The sequence below is a fragment of the Phyllostomus hastatus genome, unplaced genomic scaffold, assembly GCF_019186645.2.
Source record: "Phyllostomus hastatus isolate PE091 unplaced genomic scaffold, TTU_PhHast_1.1 phas_scaffold_585, whole genome shotgun sequence".
Lineage (NCBI taxonomy): Eukaryota > Metazoa > Chordata > Mammalia > Chiroptera > Phyllostomidae > Phyllostomus > Phyllostomus hastatus.
The window spans coordinates 5800574-5828454 of NW_025334037.1; the positions used below are offsets into that span (position 1 = coordinate 5800574).

General features: G+C 40.8%; 1 protein-coding gene and 1 pseudogene across 1 annotated transcript; both read right to left on the minus strand.

Annotated features, from left to right (window-relative positions):
• Window positions 1-1057: 1057 nt before the first annotated feature.
• Window positions 1058-16691, minus strand: LOC123810105 (vitamin D 25-hydroxylase). Its single transcript, XM_045825564.1, has 5 exons — window positions 16467-16691; window positions 8297-8438; window positions 4625-5257; window positions 3468-3797; window positions 1058-2622 (listed from the first exon to the last, which is right to left on the minus strand). The coding sequence occupies exons 1-5, from the start codon at window positions 16689-16691 to the stop codon at window positions 2447-2449; spliced, it is 1506 nt and encodes a 501-aa protein (XP_045681520.1). The 3' UTR covers window positions 1058-2446.
• Window positions 16692-19440: 2749 nt separating this feature from the next.
• Window positions 19441-25513, minus strand: LOC123809907 (annotated as a pseudogene).
• Between the last annotated feature and the right edge of the window lie 2368 nt (window positions 25514-27881).

Here is a 27881-nt window from a genome sequence, read left to right on the forward strand (position 1 = left end):
GATAGTACACAGCTATATAAAGAATGAGGAAGTTTTCTGTGTAGTAATATAGCAAGATCCCATGATAAATCATATTAAACAAACAAACAAAAAAAGTAGGAAAACTACCATACAGAATGTGGAGTCAGCTTCCAAAAGTGTGCCAATTTTCTTTTATGACTCCTGGATTTGAGTTACAGTTGGAAAGGCTTCCTCATTCCAAAGTTAAAAAAGGAATTCACTCATGTTTCTAGCACTTTTATGGCTTTGTTTTATATAAACTTTTGAGCCATTTGTAGTAGATTAAGGCATATGCTGTGAGAGATACATTCACATTTTTAACTGTTTTCCAAGTAACTACAGAGTAGTCCCAATGCCAATACCATTCGTTAAAAAGTCCATCTTTACTCCACTGACTTGATATTCTTCTACATATTTTATTATTTGACTTTGTTTTCTATCCCATTTTTCTATGTATTCATGCCATTATTACACTATTTTAATTTTCAAGCTTTAAAGTACACATATTTTAATACCTGATGGTGCTAAAACTCCCACACTGCTTTCCTTTTAGTGGCTATTCATTTACCTCTCCATGTAAATTTTAGAAACAGCTGAAACACCCAAAACCCTAATCATATTAAACATTAAGACCTATGGGACACAAAGGACAGTTTTGGGGGGCACATCTGGAAATTTCCCTTGGTCTCCCAGAAATAGTCCAAGCTTACTCCTCTACAAGGAAGTAGGAAAAACACATGTACTTCCATGAGCCAGCCTTTAGATAAAACAGACACCACCTGGAAGGCAAAACTGAGGGATTAAAGGAACAGAATCTGTGATTACAGCAGGGACCATCTAGGTCCTGTGGCCCTAAAACTGCCACAGTATCTCTACATTTCTCCTTTATTATTTAAAAAATTTGCACAGGATTTTCCCCCCTTGCAACTAGAAACATCCTAATATGTCAGAGATGCAAAATCTCTGTATTTACCACACAGAAACTTGACAATTTTCAACAGATGAGGTCAAGCTAAGGTTAAATTCACAATTTTAATGGAGGTCATGTTATGTGCATTTACTCCAGTTGGAGGCAGTAACTATTCATGAGCCAAGTTACAAGATCATAAATTTTTACTGTACAACTTCAGAAAAATGATATTTAAAAAAAAGCTATCGCTGGAATATACGTTCCAGTTTGATCAACATAGGCACAGTTTATACTTATTTACCTGGTATAATTATTAACAGAAATCCCTCACTCTCAAGTTATCCTGGCTCTAAAGCATATTTTTTGGATCTGAATAGTTTTATCTTTAGAAAAATGACAGTAATCTGAGGAGACGCCTAAAGATCTTTAAAAGTCAAAAGAATCCAATCTTTAAGCCCTGTGACTGGTTATGGAAAATAGTGTAACTAGGGAAGTTGTGCCTACAAAGAATTGTTAGAGTTATTTTTATTATAAATGCATTATTGTAATTTCCTATCTATTGAACTGCTGCTTTGGGGATGTATATTCAGGGGTTACAGAGACCCTCCTCATTGGAAGAAAGAATAATGCGATTCTTTTTTTTAAATTTTTTATCCTCACCAGAGGACATTTTTTCATAGCTTTTAGATAGAGAAGAAGGGAGAGAGAGAAACATTGGTGGGAGAGAGAAGCATCAATTGGTTGCCTCCCGTATGCATCCAGAGGGGGATCATATGAGCAGGGATGAGATCAAACTGCAACCTAGGTATGTGCCCTGACAGGGAATTGAACCCACAACCTTTCAGTCATGGGACGATGCTCCAACCAACTGAGCCACACTGGCCAGGGCAGAATGATGTAATTCTTTTTTTTTCCATTTTTAAAAATATATTTTATTGATTATGCTATAGAATGATGTAATTCTTATGAAGACATAGTAGGGAGCAAGGTTGGAAAGCATTGGTAGGGTCTGCATTAAATATATAGATATTTCTTCTATCATCTGCCACCACGTCTAAAATATCTCTGTAATCCAAACTCATCTGAGTCTTAATTTCTTCTTTAGTTCTTCATTAAACTGAAGTAGCACTACACACACTATTAATAACAATACCTGATTAGAAGGAAGCTGGCATTGGCACTTGGCAGCAAATCCCCCCGGACAGGAGCAAGATGGAGTCAAGGACGGATGAGGGCACCTGGTGCTCAACAAGAGGCTGAAAAGCCAGGCTCTGCCTAAAGAATCCGTGGCAAATCCTGGTATGTTATGTAACACCTGTCGTGTGTACCTTTGTCTTCCTCAACGGGTAATTCTATCTCCGTAGTCATAAAAGCTTGAAAAACATCAGAGCTTGTGCTTATTATTGCCTGGTGTTGTTTTTAAAGTGGCATCCATGTTAAATGGCTTTATGCCTTTGTCCAAACACACACACTGATTAAACGAGGTTCAGCGGTGAGGTGAACATATAACCTGTTCCACATGACATCCATGTGCTTTCAGCGTCTCTCCACACAGATGAGGTAGGGCTGGGGCTGCAATGTCATGCCTAACCTGGGCTTCAGATCTGGAACCAGTTCGTCTGGAAAATGCAAGTGAAACCGCTGAAGCAAAGCTGTGAAAAACAGGAACATTTCCATCCGAGCCAGCTGTTCTCCAAGACAATGTCTTCTTCCTAAACAGAAAAATTACACATCATAATTCTTTAAGAATCCACAATATTTTCCAAAATTTATGTCTTATATATGGGTGCCACTCAGGAAATCTGGAATTTAAAAAAGTTAGAAGAGGTTATTCTTTTTAAAGAATTTTCCTGAACTCCAAAGAATAGAAGTTGGCTTTTCATCTCCCAGAACCCATTTCTTTACTTTCTTTTGTTAAATCGTGGACTTGTGGAAACTTAGTAGTCTGTCCCCCACTTCCCTTACATGTTGCAACAGAGCCTAAGATATGCCATGAAAGCTCTAATTAGAAGTGTAACATTTTGTTCTATAGATTCAAGAGAAGATAATTTCATTTCAAATGACTAAAGGTGTACCCTTCCCAAATAAAAGAGCTGCCAGTCCATCTTCCATGGGTCTTGTGATCTGTGTACTCTTTGGCCACAGAAGCAGTGTTTTTGGAGGTGAGGTACAACAAACTGGGAACCAAGAGTATTGGATTCTAGCTTCACTTCAAATTATGAGTCATTCCCCTCGCAGGGTCTCAGTTTCTCAAGTTACTCATTACTGACTTATAGCTCTTGCAGTTGTGATTACAAGCCAAAAGTCCACACGCAAAAAGGTTTCAGAAGCCAGAGGTCTCAACAGTTTCTCTCTAGATACTAAATTCAGGCTTATTTTGAGTAGAAATAGTTGTTAATGATCTCTAGTTAAACTATACTCTCCTGTGAGAATCAATGCTGTTTTCAGAGTTGGAATATGTAATTCTACAACAGAATGCTTCAGATTAAGATGTTACAGTAATGAACCATTATTTTACTTTGTACTAAAGTTATGCCCCATGTGAAAGTTCTCTTACCTAGAGAAAATGGAACCAAAGCTTCCTTCTTGGAAAAATATCCATTGCTGTCCAGAAATCGCTCAGGATAGAATATTTCTGGGTCTTTCCAGTACTTTTCATCAAAGTGTACAGAATAAAGATTTGTAATTACTGTTGTACCTTTAGGAATGGAATAACCACGTACAACTGCATCTTCAGAGGTTGCATGGAAAATCCCTAGCGGTACTATATTGCAGAATCTTAAAACTTCATGCAAAACTGCCTCAGTATAAGGCATTTTGCATTTGTCATCCCAAGAAGGCTTCCCACTGGGTCCCATAATTAAATCAATCTCTTTCTGAACTTGTCCTGTCAGAGAAAAAAGAGTTCAATTTATTATGCAGTGCTTAAAAAGTAATATCTAAAATAATTTCCCTTTGGGATAAAACAAGCGATAACCTATAATAATAAGTCAGCAGGGTATGGGCACACCCAGATTCAGATTTTTCATGATCTGGGAGTCCTATTTAAATATATATACCATGTATCTGGTACTATCAGTAACCAATGCTCTGATTAACTTTGTTCTGAAAACCACATTAAAAGTAATAAAAATCAAACAAATCTAAAATTGGAATAGCACCTTACTCTCAGCAAGGAAAACAGTGAAGCATGAAACTTGAATTAAAACAACCAGGTTTCAGGCCCCAGCTCTGCTGCTCCCAGTGAATGAGGCTGGACACGGCAGCCACTCGTCCTTTTCCCTGTCTATAAAATAGGCATAATAAAACCTACCTCTGAGGTTTTTACATGAATTGAGACAGTAGATTTGAAAACTCTTTGTAACTATTACCACATTTTCAGACCATAAGACGGCCCCCCCCCCACAATTTGGGAGAAATAATGGTTGTTAATGCTGCTGTTGAGTTCTGTTTACATTTACATTGGTGATATATTATGTTATTTATGCTATTAAGCATTTTACCACATTTTTTGCTTCAAAAATTTTTTTTCCTTATTTCTTCCTCTAAAACCTAGGTGCATCTTATGATCTGAAAAAACACGGGTAAATATTTTTCTTCTTGGCTCTCACAGCAGGAGTACCTATCTAAAATGCTCTGTACATGGCCAAAGACTCTAAAGCACGTGTGAGTCCTAAAGGTAAGTTTGGACCTTGGCATCAAGAGAATCCTCACCTTGAATGTTCGGATAAAGGGCCATGAAAAGAATCGCCCACCGTAACACATTGGTTGTAGTTTCGGTTCCAGCAATGATGAGTTCGCCCACGGAGAAAATTAGGTTCTCTTTGGAGAAAGTAGATGACGGGTCATTTTTACTTTGGTCCATCTCATCTAAATAAGCATCAATAAAATGCTGGGGTAACTGAGGCTTTCTGTTGATGGCAGCTTTTTCAATAAGTCTGGAGAGAAAATCATAGACCACAGCGGCATTTCTGAACAGCTGCTGGTGTTTTCCAAAAGGCAAGATGCCAATCCATGGGAAGGCATTATACAGGAAGACTGAGGCGCTGGCAGCGAGTTCCACGTTTTCACTAAATAGCTCGATCATGTGCTGAAAATCAGTGTCTTCATAGGTGAATCGGTCTCCAAAAATGATCAGATTGGTTATGTTTGAAACAGCATTTGTTATCAACTGTTTAAAGTCAAAAGGTCTGCCTTTGTAAGTTTCAACAGCGCCAATGAAAAATTTGGTTTCTTCTAAAATTTTCGATTCAAAAGACTTTTGACCATATCCAAAATAGCGAAAGCTGTTTACAGCTAATCTTCTGTGATCAACCCATCCTCGGCCATATTTTGAATTGAGTAAGCCTAAAAAAAAATTTAAAAAATTTATCATTCCTACATCCCTGTATCTAATAGCTAAAGAGGCTATGGAGTGGGGGGAAAAAAGATGATTAGTCATTCCTTTCCAAATTATGTTTCCATAAAACTAAAACTGGACCCAGTAGATAAGCCCTGTTTTCTACTACTCATTAGCCATAAAATATTATAAACATAAAAAAGCTTGTCTACCATCATCTGGGGGCAGGCAGAACAGACCTATAATTCTCCCACCACAAGACATTGGACAGTCATGTGTAATTCAACCTGGGTGAACTAGGCCCAGGTGACTTTATTATCCAACTTTTACTATAAGCCTAATTTACAAAAAAAAAAATGACTGCATGTTCTATGAGCAAAATTATATTTTGGACTAAATAAATACCTGAGATCATATTTCTAAAATTAGAAATTTTAGGAGACTAAATTTCAGCATACAAATTTCCTCCTGTTAAAGGCACAGGTTGCCTAAAATAACTCTGGCAGAGGCAAGGGTGGGCTGAATGAGGTGTTAATGTAGTGAAAATACACAAGCAAAAAAGAGAATACTATGGCTGAGTGTTTGTGTCTCCACAAAATTCCTATGTTGAAGCCTAACCCCCAATGTAATGAGGACGGGGGGCCTTTGGGAGGTAATTAGGACATGAGGGTAGAGCCCTACTGAATGGGATCAGTGCCCTTATAAGCAGGGAGAGAGCAGAGGTGCTTGCTCTGGACCATGTGAGGATACAGGAAGAAGGTAGCTGTGGACAAGCCAGGAAGCAGGCTCTTTTCAGACACCGGGTCTGAGAGTGCCCTGATTTTGACTTCCCAGCCTCCAGCTCTGTGAGAATAAATGTCTGTTGTTAAGCCACTCAGTCTATGATATTTTTGTTATAGCAGTGGAACTAAGACAGAAGGCAAACATGAAACTCCAGCTTCTAATGTTCATATTTCTTGCCTTATAATTTCTGACTCTCCATAAAATACTGTGCTGTTCTGATGTGGCTGCTATGGAATAGTTTCCCTTTAAATTAGTTATCAAGAAAAAAAAATCTTTAGCACATATATTTATGTAGCATGTACTTTATTCAAAATTCCATTCATAACTGGTATGTAAGTACACCTATAATGAAAAATGTCATGTTCTCTTTTCTATACGAGGTACCTATGTAATCTATATTCCAATAATGTTTGTACAACAATATTTTAATTTAGAGCTGTGCGGAAATCTTATATTCCTATATTTCATTCTCTTTCCACACTCCCAGACAACTGTTCATTCAACAAATACTAAGTTGGTCTGAAGGTTGTGGGTTATCATTAAGCTGATTAACAAGTACTCATTCCACACATACTTATGACACACCTACTATGTTCCAGGCAGCTTTTTATGTGTCACAGATATCCCAGTGAACAAAAGTGGCAAAAGATCCCTACTGTCATGGACCTTACATACTAGAGAGGAGAGGCAAGTGAATAAATAAATGATACAGCAAGGAAGCAGATATAGGGTGGTCAGGGAAAGCTTCAATGAGAAGGTGACATAAGCGAAGACACAGATGACAAAGCAAGTCCAGCAGCTCTCTGGGGAAAGATCACTGCTGGCAGGGGGCGCAGCTAACTTAAGGGAAAGGCACTGAGATGAAAGCAGGCCCTGTGGAAACATATGCGTATGTGACACATGTACAAGAAGGTACAGATGGGCCTTGTAACAACCCTACACTGGCCAAGTTGTATGCTTGGCCAACTCTTCCCCCAGGAGTAGGCTAATGGTAACTCTGGTTTCTCAGTTCCAAGTTCAATGCACATGTATCTTAAAATAACACACAGTTTTCTACCTATTTTTCTTTTACTGGTTTTTGAAAACCTTAAGTTCAATGCTTATTTTATCTTTATTTATAATAAAATAGTCCAAATATAAATTTATAGCTTTGAAAAAGATATAATATATATTTTACCACAAATATTACTCTGATCATACCACCTTTTATTTTCATAATTTCTTTAAAGGTCTTCTACTTTAATTGTGGTATAATTTCTTCTTTTGCCTAATTATTATTTAGAAAATTATTTCAGAGTCTGGAAATTTGAATTGTATTTATACTACTGCTTTCAAGTATCATTATTCTCTGTCCTAAGAATTTGGCATTAAAAAACTAGTGTTCCCTTTGCATTAGTTGATTTGCTTTTTGAAATAATATATGGTTAATTTTTATGTTTTTCTTTTCAATCAGTATCTTTTTAGTCTATCTAATCAAGGTATTATTAATTTTTTTTAAAAAGTAAGTGTGAAGTGCCCTGGCTAATGTGGCTCAGTGGACTGAATGCTGGCTTCCAAAACAAGAGGCTGCCTGACAGTTCCTAGTCAGGGCACATGCCTGGGTTGCAGGCCAGGTCCCCAGCAGGGGGCGTGTGAGAGGCAACCACACATTGATGTTTCTCTCCCTCTCTTTCTCCCTCCCTTCCCTTCTCTCTAAAAATAAATAAATAAAAATCTTAAAAAAATAAAAAAGAAAGGCTGCTTCAGGTTCTATAATCATATAAGTACTCTCACAAAGTACCCAAGGCTGGCTTCAAAAAGCACTTTTGATTCAAGTGTGCATACACATGTATACATTCCTAACTTGTCTCACAAAACCTGCACATATTAGTAAGTGCTAATTCTTTAAGACATTATTTACACTATTTATTAGAACTCGATTACAACAGTAAAATTCACAGGTACAGGTCTAAAATATTGTGGTGGGCAAAAGTAGATTTACAGTTGTTCATATGGAAAACAATATACTAATCAATAAATAATAAATAATACACGAACAAACTGTGTTTGACGTTTGTCTCACAACTGTAAATCTATTTTTGCCCACCCCTGTATGACTGTAATGTAGCCTGAAAGTCCTCAAACACTAAGGTGTGTAGCTTAAATTGATTAATACTTCCCTGTTAATCCATACAATAGAATCCAAACTCTATGTGCTAAATTTACATAAGAAATGTGATTCAAAATAGTACAGCAATCACTAAAAAAGGTGAAAATGAACATACCTCCCATTTTTGTCATCTTCACGAATAAAGGAAGGCATGGTCTATCTGCAAAAATTTCACTCTGATGAACAAGGCACTCTTTTACTACATCATAGCCATTTAGAACCACAGTTGATATACCTCCAAGATCTAAACTGAAGATCTTTGAGAAGAAAAGAAAAACAACATTTAAATGGCAAAGTATATGGAGAAATATAACCATGACAATAAACATGTACTAAGCCAGTTCTCCCAGATTTGTTACTTCCCTGAAAACATAGGCATTTATTACTCAATAGACAATGTTTGGAATGCCTTCTCTCTACAAGGCATATGGATTCAATACCCGAAGACAATCTTTTCAATGGTATTAATGGAAGGAGTACCAGACTCCGAAGGTCTGGGTTCTAATTTAAGCTTTGCCATCAAACAGATATAGGATCCTGTGCAGAACCCGTAATACTTTGGGGTATCAGGGTTGTCGCAGAAAATATGGTACTTGATTTAGATGCTCTTTTAAGATTCACTCCAACTCAAAACATTCAATGATATTGAGGAATTTCTTTTTATTACCAAGACAAGTGGAGAGACAGCACCGTCTACATAGTCTTTATTACTCCAGACTTAGGTAGGGAAGGGGATTGCCAAAGGCATAAAAGACAACTTTGAAGTGTAAACATATTGTAACTAGGCCCATTTGTATTCAGGTCCCTGAATTCCATGCAGTTGACAAAGCAGGCCCTAAGGGAATATGACCTGGGAAGAAAGGCATTGTCAAAATCACAAAAATTCAACTGAGTAAATTCGAAGATCTAATTTACTTCATTGGATGATTCATGAATTGAACAGTATCCCATCTAGCAAGCAGAAAGGAGCTCCAAAGACCTGTGGAAAAGGAAAGGATTTTAAAGGCAGAGAAGAGATAAGAAAAGGAAATCATTGTTTCAGGCAAAGTCACTCTCCTAAGCGGAACAAAGAAGTCTACCCAGTACCTTATCTAACTAGTGCTGAAATGGTAATTTCACGTTGATTAGTCAAAGGTTACATTCCTGGTGGAGGTTGAAACTGAGTTAACTTAGATACTAAGTCCTGCTTTGCTGACATGGGGTTTTTTAGCAGAAGTGACTCCATTTTGGGCCTGTGGTCTCCTTTTAATAGTATTTGCCATATAGGCACAGGTGGCTACCCCTCATTTAAGGGGAAGGCCCAGACAGAATACCCATGCTATGCCTTGTAAGAGCTTCTCACGTGCTTTAGCTCAGGTTCACCCTCAATGTCACACCTCTTACAGTCATTCTAACTAGGCCCATTAAGGGACTAGTCCAGTGAGAGAAGAGTGCTACCTTATCAGTGGGATGCAAAGAATGCTTATCCCCATCCTCTGAGGATTTGGCTGAGAGTTTTTTGGAGACAAAACACTGAGTAAAGCCTCATCTCTGCAAACAAAACAAAAGGCTTGGCAGAGAACAGAAGTTCAGCAGAAGTAGTTACAGCAGCAATAGTGATGAAAACTCCACGTAGGAACAGAATCAACCATCTGAGCAATGGAGTCTTTGGCCCAAAAATAGGCCCTGCCAACTGAGCAGCAGGTACACCTGGAACCTTGGGGGAGGAGCATGGACTGCCTGCCACAAGCAGTGGTATCAGTCAAAAGCAGCGGTGCTAAGAGTTTCAGCTGAGCAAAGGTGGGACTTTTTCAGTTCCCAAAGCAGAAATGAAATGGTCTGAAAATGAAGCATTTACCCAGAAGTGTAATTTTAGTAGATATAAAGGAAAACTTCCTCCTCCTGTGTGTCTCCTCTACTCCCAATACTCTACTACAGGGGTCCCCAACCTCTGGGCTGCAGACCAGTCAGGGTCTGGGCTTGTTAGGAACCAAAGCTGTACAGCAGGATGAGTTCAAATGTAAAGTGTTTGAATCATCCTGAAACCATCTCCAAGCCCAGTCCATGGAAAAATTGTCTTCCATGAAACTGGTCCCTGGTGCCAAAAGGGCTACACTTCTTCTTCTTCTTCTTTTTTTTAACATTTTACTTATTTTTAGAGAGGGTAAAGGAGGGAGAAAGAAAGGAAGAGAAACATCAATGTGTGGTTGCCTCTTGTGCACCCCTCACTTGGGGACCTGTCCCACAACCTAGGCATGTGCCCTGACTGGGAATTGAACCAGTAACCCTTTGGTTTGCAGGGCGGCACACAATCCACTGAGCCACACCAGCCAGGGCTCTTCTACACTTCTGACACCAGATGTGTAGGTTTTCCACACATCAAGCAATTCTGGGACAATAGCTGGGTGTCCTACAATTCAACTCAATTCTGATAGATCTACCTGGAGACAGTGCCAGGTTCCACAAATTAAGAGATCAGTGCCACCCTGGTTGGTGTGGCTCAGTGGATTGAGCACCAGCCTATGAACTAAAAGTTGCCGGTTCAATTCCCAGTCAGGGCTCTTGCCTGGGTTGTGGGCCTGGTCCCCATTTGGGGGGGTGTGAGAGGAAACCTATCAATGTTTCTCACATTGATGTTTTTCTCCCTCTTCTTCTGCCCCATCTTCTGCTCTCTCTAAAAAAATTAATAAAATCTTAAAAAAAAAAAGATCAGTGCCACAAGAGTTCTCCCCTACTTCAGATGCCAATCACAAGTCCAGGTTGTTACCTGTGCTTCTGACTAACAGGCTATAAATCAGGGGTTTGCATGACCTTCTCCTCAGGTTCAATTAACTGGCTAGAGTGGCTCACGGAACTCAGGAAGATATTTTACTTGCTAGATTTTAGCTTTATTATAAAAGGCTATAACTCAGGAGCAGCCATGTGGAAGAGATGCTCAGGGCAAGGTATGGGGAAGGGGTGGGAAGCTTCCACGCCCTTCCAGCCATGCTACCCTCTGCTCACGTCCATGTGCTCACCAACATGGAAGCTCTGCAAACGCTGTAATTTGAGAATTTTTGTGGATAGTTTATTACCTACACGTGATCAATTAAATCACTGACTACTGGTGACTGATTCAACTTCCAGCCCCTCTCCCCTCTTCAGAGGTAAGGGGAAGGGATCAGACTGAAAGTTCAACCCTCTAATCCTGATTGGGTCTCCCAACAACAAGCTCTCATTCTTTAAGCTTTCTAAAAGTTACCTCATTAACATAAACTCAGGTGTGGTTGAAAGGCAATTGTTAGAATTTTAAAAAAATAGACACCTTTACCCTTTATCACTCTTAAGACAGGAAATTCCAAGGGCTTTATGTGCCAATTAATAGACAAAGACCAAAATATGTATTTCTTACTATAAATCACAATACCACAGCAGAGATAATAAAAGGGTGCCATTAGTGAATAGCCAATGGTCCTGATGTAGGAAACAGACTGATGATTTCACAAGGATGATAAAAGATCCTGGGATTGAAAACTGTTAATATGAAGGGAGAACAAACGGGTGTCAATTTTAGGGTAAACTGTCAGGCTGTGGGCACCAGGGATTACAAAAACCAAGGAGGATCCATGCTTGAGAATGCTGTTCTACAATCCACTTTTACTCAAAAATTCAAAATGTCCCTGTACTTGATGATAAAACTGGGGAAACTATTACTACAACTAGCATCTATTCTGTATTTCACTGTTTTTCAGGTGTTTTGGTAAAAGTTTTGTGTATAAAACTGAAAACTTATCCTTAAGCTACTTTGATTATGAAATGATCCAAATGAAGTTTGTGTGTTCTCTGACTTATTCAGTAGTTTTTAGTATTATTATGGGCTAGTTATGATGCAGGCAGAGATGGAAAACAGGAACACACGAATTACTTTCTTTGTTTTCTAGAAGTTAGTCTATGATCTTCAAGCCTCTTTCCTTCCCTCAAACCAGCTCTACCTACAATTTTTCACTATCGCAGTTAATGACTACTCCATCTATCCTTCAAGCTACTCAGGTCCTAAACTACCCATGAGCTTCCCGTGTTGACTCAATTTTCTCTGCCTAATTCCACATCACTGCTCAGTAGTCATGTTGTTTCCGCTTTCACTCAGAGGGTGTCCAACCTGCAGCCCATGGGCTGCATGCAGCCCAGGATGGCTGTGAATTCAGCCCAATACAAAACCATAAATTTACTTAAAACAATGAGATTTTTATGTGATTATGTGTCATAATGTATTTAATGTGTGGCCTAAGACAATTCTTCTTCCATGGTGGCCCAGAGACACCAAAAGCTTGGACACCCCTAAACGGAGGACAATTTCTTCCCACTTCTACCACTGACACTCTAATCCAAGCCACCTGCATGTGTCCCCTATGCTATCACCACAGTGTCTTGTCTCTTTACAGATGGTTTTCAACATGGCATGCTCCAGCTTCATGCCCTTTGTACTTGTTCTCTTGGCCTGGAATGCTCTTTCCCTAGATACTCCTATAGCTTGCTCATTCATTTTCTTTAAGTCTTTGTTCAGATGTCTTCTTTGCAGCGAGGCCTGCTCTGACTAGCCCATTTAAAACTTCACCCCTTAGTATTTTCCATCTCCCTTGCCCTAATTTAGTTTACTTCATACTCTGTACTTTAACATATTGTATAATTATTATGTTTATATTGTCTGTCTTACTACCTTCCTCCCATCCCCACCTGGTGAGAATGTAAGCGACACGATTTGTTTTGTTCACTGCTCTGTCTGCATACCTAGAATAGTACAAAACATAAGGTGACAACTGATAAATATATGTTGAATTAGTAAAGAGTGGTGGAGGCATACATTTAAGCAGATTATTAGCCCTGGCTGGTGTGGCTCAGTAGACTGAGTGCCAGCTTGCCAACCAAAGGGTCATTGGTTTGATTCCCAGTCAGGGCACATGCCTGGGTTGCGGGCGGGTCCTCAGTGAGGGGCATGCGAGAGGCAACCACACATTGATGTTTCTCTTCCTCTTTCTCTTTCCCTTCTCCTCTCTCTAAAAGTAAATAAATAAAATCTTTAAAAAATAAAAAGCCAGGTTATTATGTGCTAATTACTACGTACATGGGTTAAGTGCTAGTAACAGAGGAATGCGAAAAATGCTATTGATAAAAACTGATAAGTAATTGCCACACACTTTTTCACCTTCACTTGTCTTGTTTTCTCATTTAGAATGCCTCCCTCAACTGCCATACTATCCAAACCATTCCACGTCTCTAGGGACCATCCTCCATGAAGCCTGTCTTGGAGCACTCTCTCCCTCTCCTTTGACCCACCACAGCATATGCTTAGAAGCTCCCAGGGAACATATTTAATACTCCCTTGTCACAAACATTCACATTCTTTTTTTTCAAAGCCTTTATTTATTTTTAGAGAGAGGGGAAGGGCGGGCAAAAGAGGAGAGAAACACCTATGTATGAGAGCTACATGGATCGGTTGCCTCTTGCACACCCCCAAATGAGGACCTGGCCCCGGCAACCCAGGAAGGAGCCCTGACTAGCAGGCCGATGCTCAATTCACTGCGCCACACCATCCAGGGCCAGAAACATTCATATTCTTGTCTTCTCTTTGCCTGCTAAGTTATAAATGCCTTAGAATAAATGATTCCAAGTCTTTCATCTTTGAACCTTCCATAGAATCCTGTTCAGTGCCTTACATAAAAGTCTCAATAAATGGTTACTATATATTGTAAATGATAAGTTGTCAACTCCACTTGCCTTGAAGTAATTACTTTATTGTCCTATGTGTACTATCTGAAAATAATCTGTAAAAAATATTTGTTTACCACTTTACTAGTTAGGGAATGTTTCTCAAAATTTGAATTAAGATTAAAGTCACTGTAGAAGCTGACACATTCAGAATGAATCTCCAAGGAAATGGTAATTCTTGGCAGGGTATATTTCTATTTCAGACTGCCTTTAAAAAGAATGCATAAGATCTGAAGACTGGTTGTCTTCAATTATAAAGGAGAACTGAATTCACAGACTTCATAAAGTAGACGTCACTTGAAGTGACTGTCATTTCTCATAAGCAATTTTCAAGTCCAGGTTTTTTATATGAGCCCACATCTCCAAATTATAAAGTCAGATAGTGCAAAAATAAGATTACATTTACAAATAAGCCCTATAAACAACTTTCTACAATCTTCCAGTAGTACTCCTCCCACTTCCAAAAAAGGTATAGTACTAATATTATACCTGTATAGTGTACTAACAACTTATTCTAACCTTGAGACTTCGTCAGATTGGGGAACACCTCTAAGATAATGGGAGACCTTTAAGGATATTTCACAACTAAGATAAAGATAAAATGCTGCTATAGATTTACAGAGTTAATGTTAGGTGGTATTTAACTTAAGTCTAAGGTGGAGTCAGACAGTGTCTACATCTTTCTTGTTACTTTCTCCTTTTCCTCTACTCCTTTTGCCTATTAAAAAAGTTTGATTTTACCACTTCCAGTAAAGAGCCCTCTTTGTAAAGAACCGTGGCGACCTAAAATAGCTGGACCAGCAAAACACACACACACACACACACACACACACACACACACACAAAGAAGGTTCAGTCATGCCAAATTCTTAAATCCGTTGAACCAAATCTACCTATCCCAAGATAAATTTTGCAGCATGTTTCTAATTTAATTTGTAATGTTATGATAGGATACTTGGATTACCACCTTCCAGAAAAGAATGTTCATGTAAAAACTGCATTCATGTCAGTTCAAATATTTATATATAAAAACCACATTCCTCTTCTGCAAGACACCATTTCACAAAATTGGTTTCACAAAATTGGTTCACCTTTGAACTTGTAGGTCTAATAAGTTGTTCTGTAATTAATCACCAAGAACATCAGAGTAGCACTTAACTGTTCTTAGTTACTATTATTCTCATTACATACACGAGGAAATATTAAGATGCAAAGACGGAAAGGTCAAATTTTTCTGACGAAAGAGGATCAACCTCTAGTCTCATACTCTCATATCCAATAATTTTTCTCTAGAATATTATGATGCTTTGTGCTGACACAGCAGAAATAAACTATATCAAATGGAAACACACTCAAATCTCGGAGAACTTGAGGGTGAAAAAAATCTTATGTTTGTTTTTCCTAAAGTCAGCTACCCTTTAGAGATACAAAACATTAGTGAGCTGCAGAAAATTAGACTAATTCTTGTAAAACCGGGTTTAGATAAAGATTTAAGCCCCAACCTGAAACACAGTTGCCAAACAACCCTGCTGTACTGTTCCTTCAAAGCACTCACCACAGTTTGTGGTCCACAATTTGATCGATTTTCTCACTTGCACTAGACTGTAACTCCCTGAAGCCAGGCTGTGTTGGCCTCCTTTTTCTCTCCATCCCTAGCACCCAACAAGTTTCTGCTGTGTTGCTTCCCATAAATGAATGGACTCAGAACAAAGCAGGTGAGCTCAGTCGGGGCCAGTGCTGTGAAACTGCTGCCTCTTTCTGGGGTCCGGCACCCTTCCAAACATGAGCTTGTGTTCCGGCCCTTTCCCCTACTATTCAGCAGTGGCGAGGCTGTCTGCTGGCCACCGGGCATTTCCGGTTGCAGTCTCCTTCTCCGTAACAGGGAAGACCAGCGGTCGTTTTCCCGGGCACTGAGTTTAAAGGAATCCACGTTGGAAGGGAGGCTGGCCCGCAGCAGGTGCAGGGTTAGGGTTTGCTGTGAGGATGCTGCTGACCTGTCACAATGACACTGCTCACCCTGCGCTGTAGGACTCCGCACCCATTTGTCATTATTCATTTATTCATTCTTTCACAATTCTTTACCGGAGCCCACCTCTCTCTCTGACCAGGGCCTTCCCGGATCCTTGCTAATCCTCACTGCAAAGGCCTAGACCAGCCATGCTCAAAAGCAAACACTCCAGAACCTCCTATTACGTATTCACTCGGTCCTAGAATTTGGGGGCCTACTTTGCAGGGAGACCTGGGGCTGGAACCCCAGCTGGAACTCATTCCTCGAGGGCAGAGCCTGTAGGCCCACTGCGCAGACGCGGGAGCACCACCTCCGCAGTTTAGCTGGCTGAAAGAGCCAGTGCAGCGTCAGGCGGGTGGGAGTCCCGCCTGGGCGGGGCTCCCCGGGCCGGGGCGTGGCTTCGAGGACTACTCCTCCCGACCCAGGAAGTGGGTTTCTCTCCAAACACCGGCTACCAGGAGAGGGGCAGCAACAGATCCCGGCCAGGAGCGGCTGTCGGCCCACCCGGGAGGAAGGCCCGGGCCCTCCCTGCCCACGGCCCGTCGGGCTGTACCTCGCCGTACACCTGGCTCTGCTTTTTCATGTAGACATGGGGGAGCTCAGCTGAGGCGGCCAGCGAGTAGATGTTGCCGATGAATGGCAGCCCCGACGGACCCGGGGGGAACCCCGACGGCCGCCTCTGTTTCAACAGCTGGCGGACCCCCAGCGCGAAAAGCAGCAGGAAGAGCGCGCAGCCCACGGCCGCCGCGCATGCCTCAGCTCCGCGAGGTTCCCACATGGTTGGGGCCTAGGGCCTGTGAACCCGCCGCGGGACTTGGCTCGCCCCATACTCCGCCGTATCCCATTGGCCCGCTACTCTGAGGTCCCGCCCCAGTCTAAGGGCCATTGGCCTCTCGGGTCGGTTACCTCTGTCTGTCTTGGCTCTGAGTTTGCTGTGTGGAGGTGGGTGCCGCCAGCTGGCTGTGGCTGTGGGCGAGCAGCAGCCCCGCTGGCACTGAGTCCGGAGGCCCTTTGCAGGGTGTTGACATCAGGGAGTTGACTACTAGTCAGTTCAGCCTCTCTCACTCGGCAGAACCTGTCTGCTTTGCAACTAGCCCGTACTGAGGGTCTTTTTAGGAATCAGGTCTGCGTATTTCAAACTAGAAACACTGAAGAGCTTATCAACACAGATCTTTAGCTGAACCTGATAATCTTTAGAATCTCCATTAGAGAATTGATAAAGCAATATAAAATATATTATCTTACTACTCATCTGCTCGTTCCTCCTATTTCGAGGCATTTTTGTGTATGATCCCTTGAAAACTGTGATTATGCAATATTTAGATAACCTGAATTAAATACACATCTTTTCACCCCTTCTTGGTCTTCCCCAACTGGTTACTTCCTGCCAATTACAGAGGATTCTCGGTCTAGAGTTGCCCAGGGATAGTACTTACTATTCAACCTTTCTACCTCCACTACCTAAAATTAAGTAACTGACTGCCTATTTGCTATTTCTGTAGCTATTCCTGTTTTCTGTTGAGCAGTTCCTTGCAACACAGGACCTTCTCAGCATGGGACTCTTCTAACCGCTCCTCCCAATTGTGATTCAGCAGTGGCAAGACTTACCGTCCTCATCAGTTTATTAAAGCTCATTCAAACAACAAGTATTTATTGAATGCCTCCTACCATGTGGTATCCTAAACAATGGAGGCACATAGGTGAAAAGAGCAACAAAGTCCCCACCCTCCTAAAATTTACATTCTTGTGAGAGGGAAGAGGAATAAGTACATAAATAATTTTAAATAATCACATGCAAATGAAAATAAAAGTGTGTTATACAGAATGCCTGAGCATGGTGAGATCATTTAGCAGGTAAGGGATGTCAGAAAATGCCTGCTACAGAAGATGACATTTGAGCGACCAAATAAGGAAGTGTATTCGTTTTCCACTGCTGTTGTAACAAGTTACCATGAATAGTGGCTTAAAACAACACAAATCTATTATCTTATGTTTCTTGAGCTCACAAGCCCAAAGTGGATCATCCTGGGCGAAAGTGAGGTGTCGATATGGCTGTGTTCCTTCTAGAGGCTCTAGGGGAGCATCAGTTTTCTTGCCTTTCCCAGCGAGGCTGTCCACGTTCCCCGACTTGGGTCTCCTCCTTTCCTCTTCCTTCAACATCAGCAATGTTAGGTAGAGTCTTTTCACATTGGCTCTCTCCAACTTTCCTGCCTCTCTCTTCCACTTAGAAGCATCCCTGTCATTCCATTAGGCCCACCTGGATAATTCAGGACACACTGTTCAGCCACTTTAATTCCATCTGACACTTTGTTTCCCCTTGCCATGAAACCTAACATGTTCATAGGTTTTAGGTATTAGAACTTGGGCATATGTGGGCTGAAAGAGGGCATTATTCTCCCTACTGGAGGAGGGAAACCTGAGGAACATCTGGAGGGTAATATTCCAAAGAGAGCAAAGGCTTCCATATATAAGGAAGCCCTTTCTTCTGAGAGTGTTTCCAGCCTCTCACTTGATGTAAGAAATGTCTAAACCTGTAAGAATATCTATGAGTTTATTTGAGCAAAACTGATGACACTTGCTGAGAAGCAAAATCTTAACAGATTGAGAAAATGCTCCAGAGAATGGCAGTTTTGCACCTTATTTTATTCATTAGAATAAAAGGAGAAGACATAAGAGGGTCATACAAAATCCAGTGGTGGTAGATTAGGTTGCTGGGAGAAAGCAAAGTGGAGAAATCTGTGGGATTTGATAAAAAGTAAAACAGACACATGCTTCTTTTACATTGATGGGTACAAGATAGTTAACAATACTTAGAGCACACAGAAATGGTATTTGGGAAGCAAGATAACAATGAGGTGTTCTGTGGTTTATCGGTCTGGTAAAGGGATTGCTGTGACATTCCAAAGGCATGTTATCGAAGATGCCAAAAGACAATAGACAGACTCAGTTAAGGTAAACACTGACCTGTATTAAGAAAGATACCAGCCTAGGACGACTACCTACCATGACTCCCTTTTTGTTAGGAAGTTTTAATCATCCTGTGTGGTTACTTTCAGTCTCTGAGTTTGTAAGCCTACCATGTAGGGTCTCCCCTGAGCTTGTCAGGTTTAGTATGTGGCCCTGTTTTACTCCACACTCTGTATATTTCTGACACAAATACACTGAAAATGAGGACAGCCCTTTAGTTAACCTTAGCATTTTGCTTCCTAACTGTTTTGAGCTCACTATCTAGTATGTGGACATCCCCCCAAATCTGAAGGTATGCATCAAAGGATCTCCCAAGTATGGAATATCAACCTATTGAAACAGGGTATGTTTCACAGGATTTTCAGCCATGAAATATCTGCCTACTGCCTAGATACGTATTATCTTTAAAGATACCTTAAATTTCTTTCTTTCTTTTCTTTTTTAGGATGGAGTAATCTTTTATTTTAGACACTTTCACAAAGAGGTTGTCAGTACATGAACTTTCCAGTAGAGATGAACAAACATGAAAATTAGCCTCCAGCCATGGGCAGCTGCTCTGCTCAGGGCCTAGGATCCTCCTTGCCCAAGTGGTGAGGTGGAGGCATGCACTGCCCTTCTTTTATTAGCTTATCCTGCTGCCTCATGATGGTACTCAGTCATTCCATCATTTTCTGCCAAAGCAGACATTCTACAAAATCTGCATATTCTGACTTGCACTCTTTCTCTGCAGATACCACTGGTTCCATGTGCACATTCTATCCACTCTTTTTCAAAAGCATGGCACGAGATGGAATCTTGTGAGGCTGCTCAGCACTTTGGATTGTCATCCAGGGGTCTAAGTCAATGCCCCGCCTTTTCTGTATGTCAGAGAAATGCGTGGCATCCTGCCATGGTGCCCTTGTCCATTCACTGGTTGTGAGTACTGCATGATCTAAATTTCTTAGTCAAGAATCTTCTAGTGAAATGGAAAAAAATGTGAGAAAGTGAGGGCTAAACTTATTCCTCAATGACTTACCTGAGGCCAGTGGGGATGACCAAAGGTGGAAATTGGGACTGCAGGTGGGACACAATGACACTGAGGCACCAGGAGCAGAAGAATGTCACCCATGGGAAGCCGGGGGTCAGCCCTGCCTGCCTTCCCCAATATCATCAGGCTTGCGGTATCTGGTCTGGTCACAACTGTTAAATGGTGCTGGTTTTCTGTTCAAGAGTGGCCCCCTCCCATCATTTATATTCACAAAAATTTATTTCCTTTTCAAAAATATGCTGCCACTCATTTAAATTAAGGACCATTCCTTCTTTGGCATTCTCCTCCTGGCTGCAGCAGCTGAGGAGAGCTGGAATCCTGACAGTAGGCTAACTGTATAGAAATCAGAGGCCTCCTCCCCTCCCCAATGCCCTTTGGGGGATGGTGGGAGGAGGGTCCTCAGAAATCACTAAAAGTTTCTCAGAACATGGGTCCTTCCCTGTCATCATTTATCATGGTTCTAGGTGCTCATCAGAGAGAAATAGCTCACTGCATTTGCTGCTAGCATTAGAGTGAAAACTAATATTTGCCTATGGAGTTTAACATGACAGGCTTGTTTGGTGGAACAGGAAGGGAAGGATGGATATTAATTAATTGACAAAGATTGAACACCAGGCAAGGTGGGGACTCCACAGTGGTCAAAGGAAGACTTTCATAAGGCTGCTGAAATTCTACCCAGAGGTCCCACGGCTCTGCCAGTCCTACCTCAGAGTGCCTGGCTCTTAGGAGATCCAAGGAAATCAAAGTGAAACAGTGATGTTTCATGACAGGGACCCTGTCTTCAGTATGCAGGGTGGAATGGGTCCCTGGAGAAATGTGAAAACCCTGTATGTACCTATAACATTTCTGCATGCAGGTAGTAACAGAGGACAGCGTTGCTGGACTGGATCAAAAACCTTTTCCTTTGCCTTTGGGACCTGTCCCTGCAGGGTTCATTCTGAAGGCCAGCATCAGATGAGAGTGTCTCCAAGGCTCCCTGCCAGTTCATGGATGGCTGTGACCTGAAAGCCTGGCCTGAGTCTTGGGTGCTGGCCAGACAGTCCTTCCCTAGCACACAAGAATGCAATGAGCAGAAGTGTGTCTCCTTTGCACATTCCATTAAGGAAACTCACGGTTGTATTTCATCAAAATGAAAGGATGTGAGAGTCAGAGAAAGTACCCTGCCAAGCCATACTGGACTCTGAGGTTAAAGAAAAAAAAAATCAACCATATTGATCTTGGCTCATCCAAAATGCGATATCTTATTTATCATGGATTTTTGCAATAATTTTGATGTTAAAGTGTTACATTAGCATATTATCTTCATTATTGAGCTTTTTAGTGTCCCCTTAAACTTTGCTCCTGAGGTAAGGTGAATGCCTCACCTGCTTCACCTTAGTCCCATCCCTGGGACTAAGGGTATCAGGATAATGATTTTGATGATGAAGTGGTATACAGGAACTGGGATGGCACACTTTGATTTTCCTGGATCTCCTAAGAGCCAGGCACCAAGAGGTAGGACTGGCAGAGCCGTGGGACCTCTGGGTAGAATTTCAGCGGCCTTATGAAAGTCTTCCTTTGACCACTGTGGAGGTCCCCAACTTGCCTGGTGTTCAATCTTTGTCAATTAATAGCAATTAAACATTCCCCCAAATAGACTGAGTTGAAAAATGCAGACCCTCATGGCAAAAAGTACAATGATAGGAAGTCCCTAAAACTGCATTTATATGTGAATGAGTTTATTTCAACGTGTTCTTAGTTGGAATCAGGACACATGGGAGGCATGATGCTTGAATTTTTGGAGGTGGCGGTGTGGTGAAGATGATGGTGGTGGGTAGGAGGTTTCAAGAAAATAATGCAGAAAGGAAAAGGACAGTTTCAATGAGAAACTTCTTTCCTTTCACAGTTTTCCCAAAGTCTGGATGGCCTTGGAGAGATCACATTTCTCCCAGGATTCATTCTTGACCTTTCCTGGGGATGCTCAGCTGACCACCCCAGGCACTGTCTCTCCTCCAGCTCACGCTGGACCATCCTTTAATGGCATCTCCTATTCTTGCCTTGAATTTAATATTAGACATCTAAAGTGGAAGAACACTTTGTGACCATCTTGTTGAAGACCCTCTTCCAAATATAGTATCTGAGACTCAGAGGAGGTCCAAGATCACACAAGACAGGACTAGTGGAACCAGATATTTGGGCTCTGGACTTGTCACATATGTTCTTTCAGTCATTCATCATAAAATTGTTGAGTACTGGTGGTGTAGTGGTGAGCAAACCAGTCGTGGTTCCCACTTTCCTGAGATTTCTAGTCTATTGGGGGATGCAAACATCAATCAATCACAAATGGATATATTGTTATAAACATTTTAGTTTTCTGAAGTAAAGGACAGTTCTACAAGCATGTATATAACCCAGGTATCTGGTCAGGGTTGAGGGTCAAAAAGAGCTTGCAGTCTGGGCCATAGAACCAGCTTATACCTGGGAAGTTATCTTCCTTAGAGTCATGTTCACTGTGAGTTTTACTGAAATTTTTTTCAAGTTACTGGTCTTATATGGGACATTGAGTGCCAAGTAGTAAGGAAAAGGAAAGTGGATATAAAAATAAATCCATTTAAAGTTTTTGAATAATACACACAGAGTCACTTCACTCTCAGTCAGAAGCATTCTTACTCCTGCTGTGCAAATGATTTTGATAAACATTCTTATATTGTGCTTCTAAAGGCAATAACATTGTAGAAGCAAAGTAAATATAGATTAAATTGAACATGCTCATCAACTAAGATTAAAATTATTTTAAGGACATTTTCACTTAAGAGTGCAGGGAAAGTGTGTAGTATATTTTTGGAAGATATGGCTAAATTTCTGTAACACATAGAAGACTTTCAGAACTTAAAAGATTAACTCCATTTATCTAGAAAATGTGCTTCAGGAGCTCTAATTCCCCGATGGGGTTGATGAAGGACAATGATAGTGACATGAAGCCTCATCGCAATAGCTTGTTAGTGCAGTGGGTATGTGTGGCCTTTCTCTTCCTGATTTTATAGTACTCTCAGGTGACACAAATAAGAGAGAGTCGTCTGCTTTTACCTCTGAGCCAAAAAATAATTTTAATCATCATGGAACATAATCTGAGCAAGTCTTTGATGTCATTTGTAGAACCTGTCCACCTCTTGGAGTGACCCGCTAGGCTCATCACACTGCATCTTGGGCTGTCATGTTCAGCTCATTTTCTTCCAACAACTTTGAAAATGTCCTCTCTCCTTCAGGAGACACTGGCAGGTACCTAGTGGCACAGAAGATTTATTTTTCTCTGATGGTTTGAAGACCAGCATTTTGAATGTGAGATAGGGAGTGGATAATATTCTGGGCCTGCAGGAGATGGAGGGCCAATACGACTTCCCACAGAAACACCTGGCTTTCTACTTCCTGCCTGTCCCCAAATCAATTCACCCCAGGACTGCTCCTGACTGCCTTCTCTGAGGAGCCTTATGCAAATGCTCTGGACCCTAATGGCCTCCACACTTGAGATGCTCCACCCTTTATGCTCCTTATCACTTGGATCACCTTTTACGTTTCAGTGCCTTCTCTTTTTCATTAATGATGTAATAAGAATTACTCTGTAGTTCTGGAAGGTAGGGTCCCTGTTTTATTCTTCTCCTGAATTCTAACATCTTAATGCACTGTCAGCCACACCATGGGCCCTAAATCCGTGCTGAATGATTGACTGGATATACCTGGGGCAGTCTTCTCTGTCAGGATTCCTCCCTTCAGGGCCCTTTTGGGAGAGTGTTTTATGCCAGTCTGCAGGCTCCAGAAGAAGATGTATTTTGCCTCTAGGTTTATTCATCAGGCAATCAGATGGAAAGCTTGTCTATAGCAAGGCATTGTGCCAGCAGCAGAAAACTTATACTGACAGAAGCATGGGCCCAGACACAAATGTGGGTCTGTTTCAAATAAGCAGGAATAAGCCTTACTGATATCTGGTGAAGGGCATAGTAGTGCTTCTTCCTCTTCCTCCTGTTTCTTCTGGGAATCACTCACTCATGCAGGATGGAGCAAGAATTTTTTTTATTATGTTTCACACTGTATGACATAACCTTGTACCTCCTGGCTACACTTTGGGAAGGTGTAAAGTGACCTGGCATTACAGAAAGGTAGGGTAGGGTTAACGTGGCACAAAGTTTACAGTAACTTTAGAGGACTTCAGAATTGGAAAGAACATTAGGAAGTAATTCAGTCCAATTCAAGCTACATTTTACGGATGTGGGAGCTGAAGCCCTGAGTGGACAAATGACTTACTCAAGGTCACACACTGAGTTGGTCGCAGGAACAAGAACACAATGTGCTGGTTGCTGGGGCTCAGTTGCCTCAACTGAGTCAGAGTAAGTTAAACCTAAGATTTGATAAGAGGAGGTACTTCAATGCAAAGTCAGTTCACACATGTCTGAGTTCCAATTTGAGCAAAATGGGGTGTTTTGTATAAGCAGATTTATCAACACAGAATAAATTGAGTTGAGAAATTTTCTGCTGGTATGAAATGTTTGTCTCTTACTTTGATCTAGTTAATTGTTTAAGAAAATATAGGACTTACTCTGAAATCAGTGGGTAAATACAGAATGTTCACTACAAAACTGGAAGTTTCTCACACATTAGTGTCTTTGGGAAATTTATATACTGTAATTATATGTTTTGTCACAGTCAGTTTGGCCCTGAAGGACATGATTATGTTTTTTTTTTAGCACAACCATTGTCCCAGAGAACCAGATGTCTTGGCAAATATGGTACACAATGGAGAAGTCTGTTGATTAATGTATTTTAGTAAAAAGTCTATGGTGGAATTGCCTAAATGTTTATTTTATTTTGATTTAGACAAGTTGGGAATATTATTCCTGAATTTAAGTTTAACAGTTTGTAGAACATAAGTATATAATTTTTGGTCTCGAGGTTTAGTTTGGGGACATTATATTTACATGTTGATATCTATGTAATATAATCTTATAATTAGCCAAACTTTTATATATGTTTATAGTCAAACTTTCAAAATTGCCTTGGTCTAAAGCTGTATAAAAAGTGTTATAATAAACATCTTTTTTTCATATGGGATTTTCTATGTTTGAGATAGTTTTCTTGGTATAGATTTCCAAATGTAGAATTATTAAATTTATTATTCAGGTTTCTGCAGAGAAACATAACCAATAGGATATAGATACAGATACATAAAAGGAGTTTATTATAGCAATTGACTCATGATTATGGAGGCCAAGAAGACCTATGATTTGCTATCTGCAAAGTGGGGAAACAGGAAAGCTGGTGATGTAATATAGTCTTAAGTCCTGAAAAACAGGAGAGGTATAAATCTGTGTCCAGAATCCCAAGAACCAGGAGTGCTGGAGAAGATGGTACAGCAAAAGCAATTGGAGTCACCACTGGTTAAGCTTACCATAATCCACCGTCATTCTCCAAGATCCATCTGTCTTCTGCACAGTCCAAACAGGGAGGTTGAGTACAGATGTGTGGGAATCATCTCTATTCAACTGCATTGTTCCTGCATTGTTCAAGTTCTTCTTGATGGTGGCATTAGTCTCTGCAGTCCCTGCAAGGATACAGTATTGCTTTTGGTTTACCATTTTTTTGTTTGTTTGTTTGTTTGTTTTTAAGATAGAGGCCATTCTAATGGCTTTCACTTGGCCTTTCCCACCATAACAGCCCTTGTTCCAAAGTTTAGGGAACCAATGTGGAGATTCTGCAAGCTGCTAAGTATGTCTGTTTTAATTGTAAATTCTGGAAATGAGGAAATAACCACAGGATGGGTTCAGGGACCCACTAGACCCACTGTAAGGTGGACCTGAGCTAAAACCCCACAGATCACCTGACCTCAATCTGCCCGCATTCTGATTGGAGGGCCATGGTGAGGTTTCAGGTTCCCTGGAATTTGTGTTGGTTCATTGGTTTCTGGAAGATCTGATTATTTACATTTCCCCAGTGTACAGCTGTGCTGGTAAAAGGCCATAGGTCCCTTTGGGGAAGGTGTTGAGAAAGATTAGCAGTATATAAATTTTGGTAGTATACTATGGCCCTTCATCAAGGGGACCTCTTCTTTATTCAAAGGGTTCTGAGTCTCTAAATGAGCTCAAGTCCGGGAATTGACTGAGGATCCGTGTTTTTATGATTCATATCAGATTTTTGTTCACTTGACATAGAACTTTTCTGCTTATACAGGTCAAGTAAGAATCTAGTAGGCTTCTTATCTAATATTCACTTCTAGGAATCCCATGATTGACTAAGCAATACTGCAGGTCTGTGTGAGTCAGACTGTTCTGATTGCTGCTTTGTCATGGCTGTCCATACAGTAACCATGCCCCCCTTGCTCTTGGCAGTAATAACCATCACTTGGTAATTACCACCACCCTGGGATCCAATTACTCCCATTGCATTTAGATTTTCCAGGTGAGTAGCTGCAGTTCCCACCAAGAGGTCTGGCCTACAGAAAAGGGTGATCACGGAGTTTTTCAGGAATGCTAGGGCTCCTCTCACAACTTGCTCACAATGTCGGTGAGAGGTATGTCATCTAGACTTACCCAGTGTCTGTGAGTATGCCTTAAGAGAAGAATTCAACATTCCAAATGCCTTAAGCCTCTGGATCCCCTTCCTCTACATTCAACAAAAGAAGGTAGAGCATTTCCAGTTTGCTCATGGTGGGTCACCTTTTTGGTTCATGTTTCAGCCAACTAAACAAACCATTAGAACATTTTCTAACTACCTAAACTGCAACATTAAATGCAGAATCTCTCCTAGTGAGCTTATATCAATAAATTTGGCCTTTTTCAACCTTATTCCACACCTTCAGTATCCATTCCCAGGCACAGTCCTCACTTCTGCTTATGTAAATTGGAAAATGCAAGTAGTCCTTTATACCTTATCGTTAAGGACATGCTGAGACTTGAGTGTAGTTACAGGTCTAAAAGAAAGGAGGGGTGGTGGGGCTAGGTCCTGAGGAGAATGAGCATTTGTCTTGCATGGCAACTGCCTCCAGGGAGGCCATTACGGTTTTTTTGCCCTATTAAACTCTTTGTCAGGCTGTTCATCTTTTATCATACCTTTTAATAAACTGGTAAATTTGTTTTCCCGAGTTCCTTGAACCACTTTAGCCAATTAATTAAAACTGAGCAGTGGGAAAATGATTTGTTGCCAAGATTTGTCAGATTGGGGATGTACTTTGTGATTGGTATCTGAAGAGGGGTAGGAGCAGTCTTGTACAATTGAACCCTTAACCTGTGGAATCTGACACGGTCTCCAGGTAAATAGTATCAGAATTGAGTTAAATTGTAGAACACTCAGCCCATGTCTCAGAGTAATGTTTGGCAGAGGAAACCCCACACATCTGGTATTAGTAATGTTGTGGGTGTGGTGGTAATGTGAGAGTAAAGGAGACACAAAGAACTGAATTTTTTTTCTAGTACACTGCCAGATAACTGAGCAGAACTTCCATTTGGCTGTTCTGCTGCCTGGATTAGTTGGCTCCTCAAAAGCAAATGCCATACTTTCCTCTGGCAATACCCAAATGTACAGCAGGCTAGCAACCATTTTATTTTCTTTCCACTTTCTCTTTCAAAGGCCCCTTGATAGAAGGCTTTTGGCTCTCTCTTTCAAAAACCATAATCTCTGTATAGTTGGGAACACTCCAGTTAATTGGAGATATTCAAATCCTGCCAAGATAGAGGAAGGACCAGGTTTATTAAAATATTGTCTTGCTCATACATGGATTGATCCAAAAACAGTATTTTAATCTTAGCACTGAAATACAAATTTACAGTAACTATTATCCAAGGGGAAATGGAAACTTTGAAAAAAATGCATTTTGGCTACTTGATATATTACTCAATTTTAGGACTTCATAATAAGCTCATAGCTATGAATCTAGTGATTGCTTAGAACTTACACATGGGCTTAAAATCAAAGTTAAACCACTTATTTTGTCTCTCTAAAGTTTGTGTG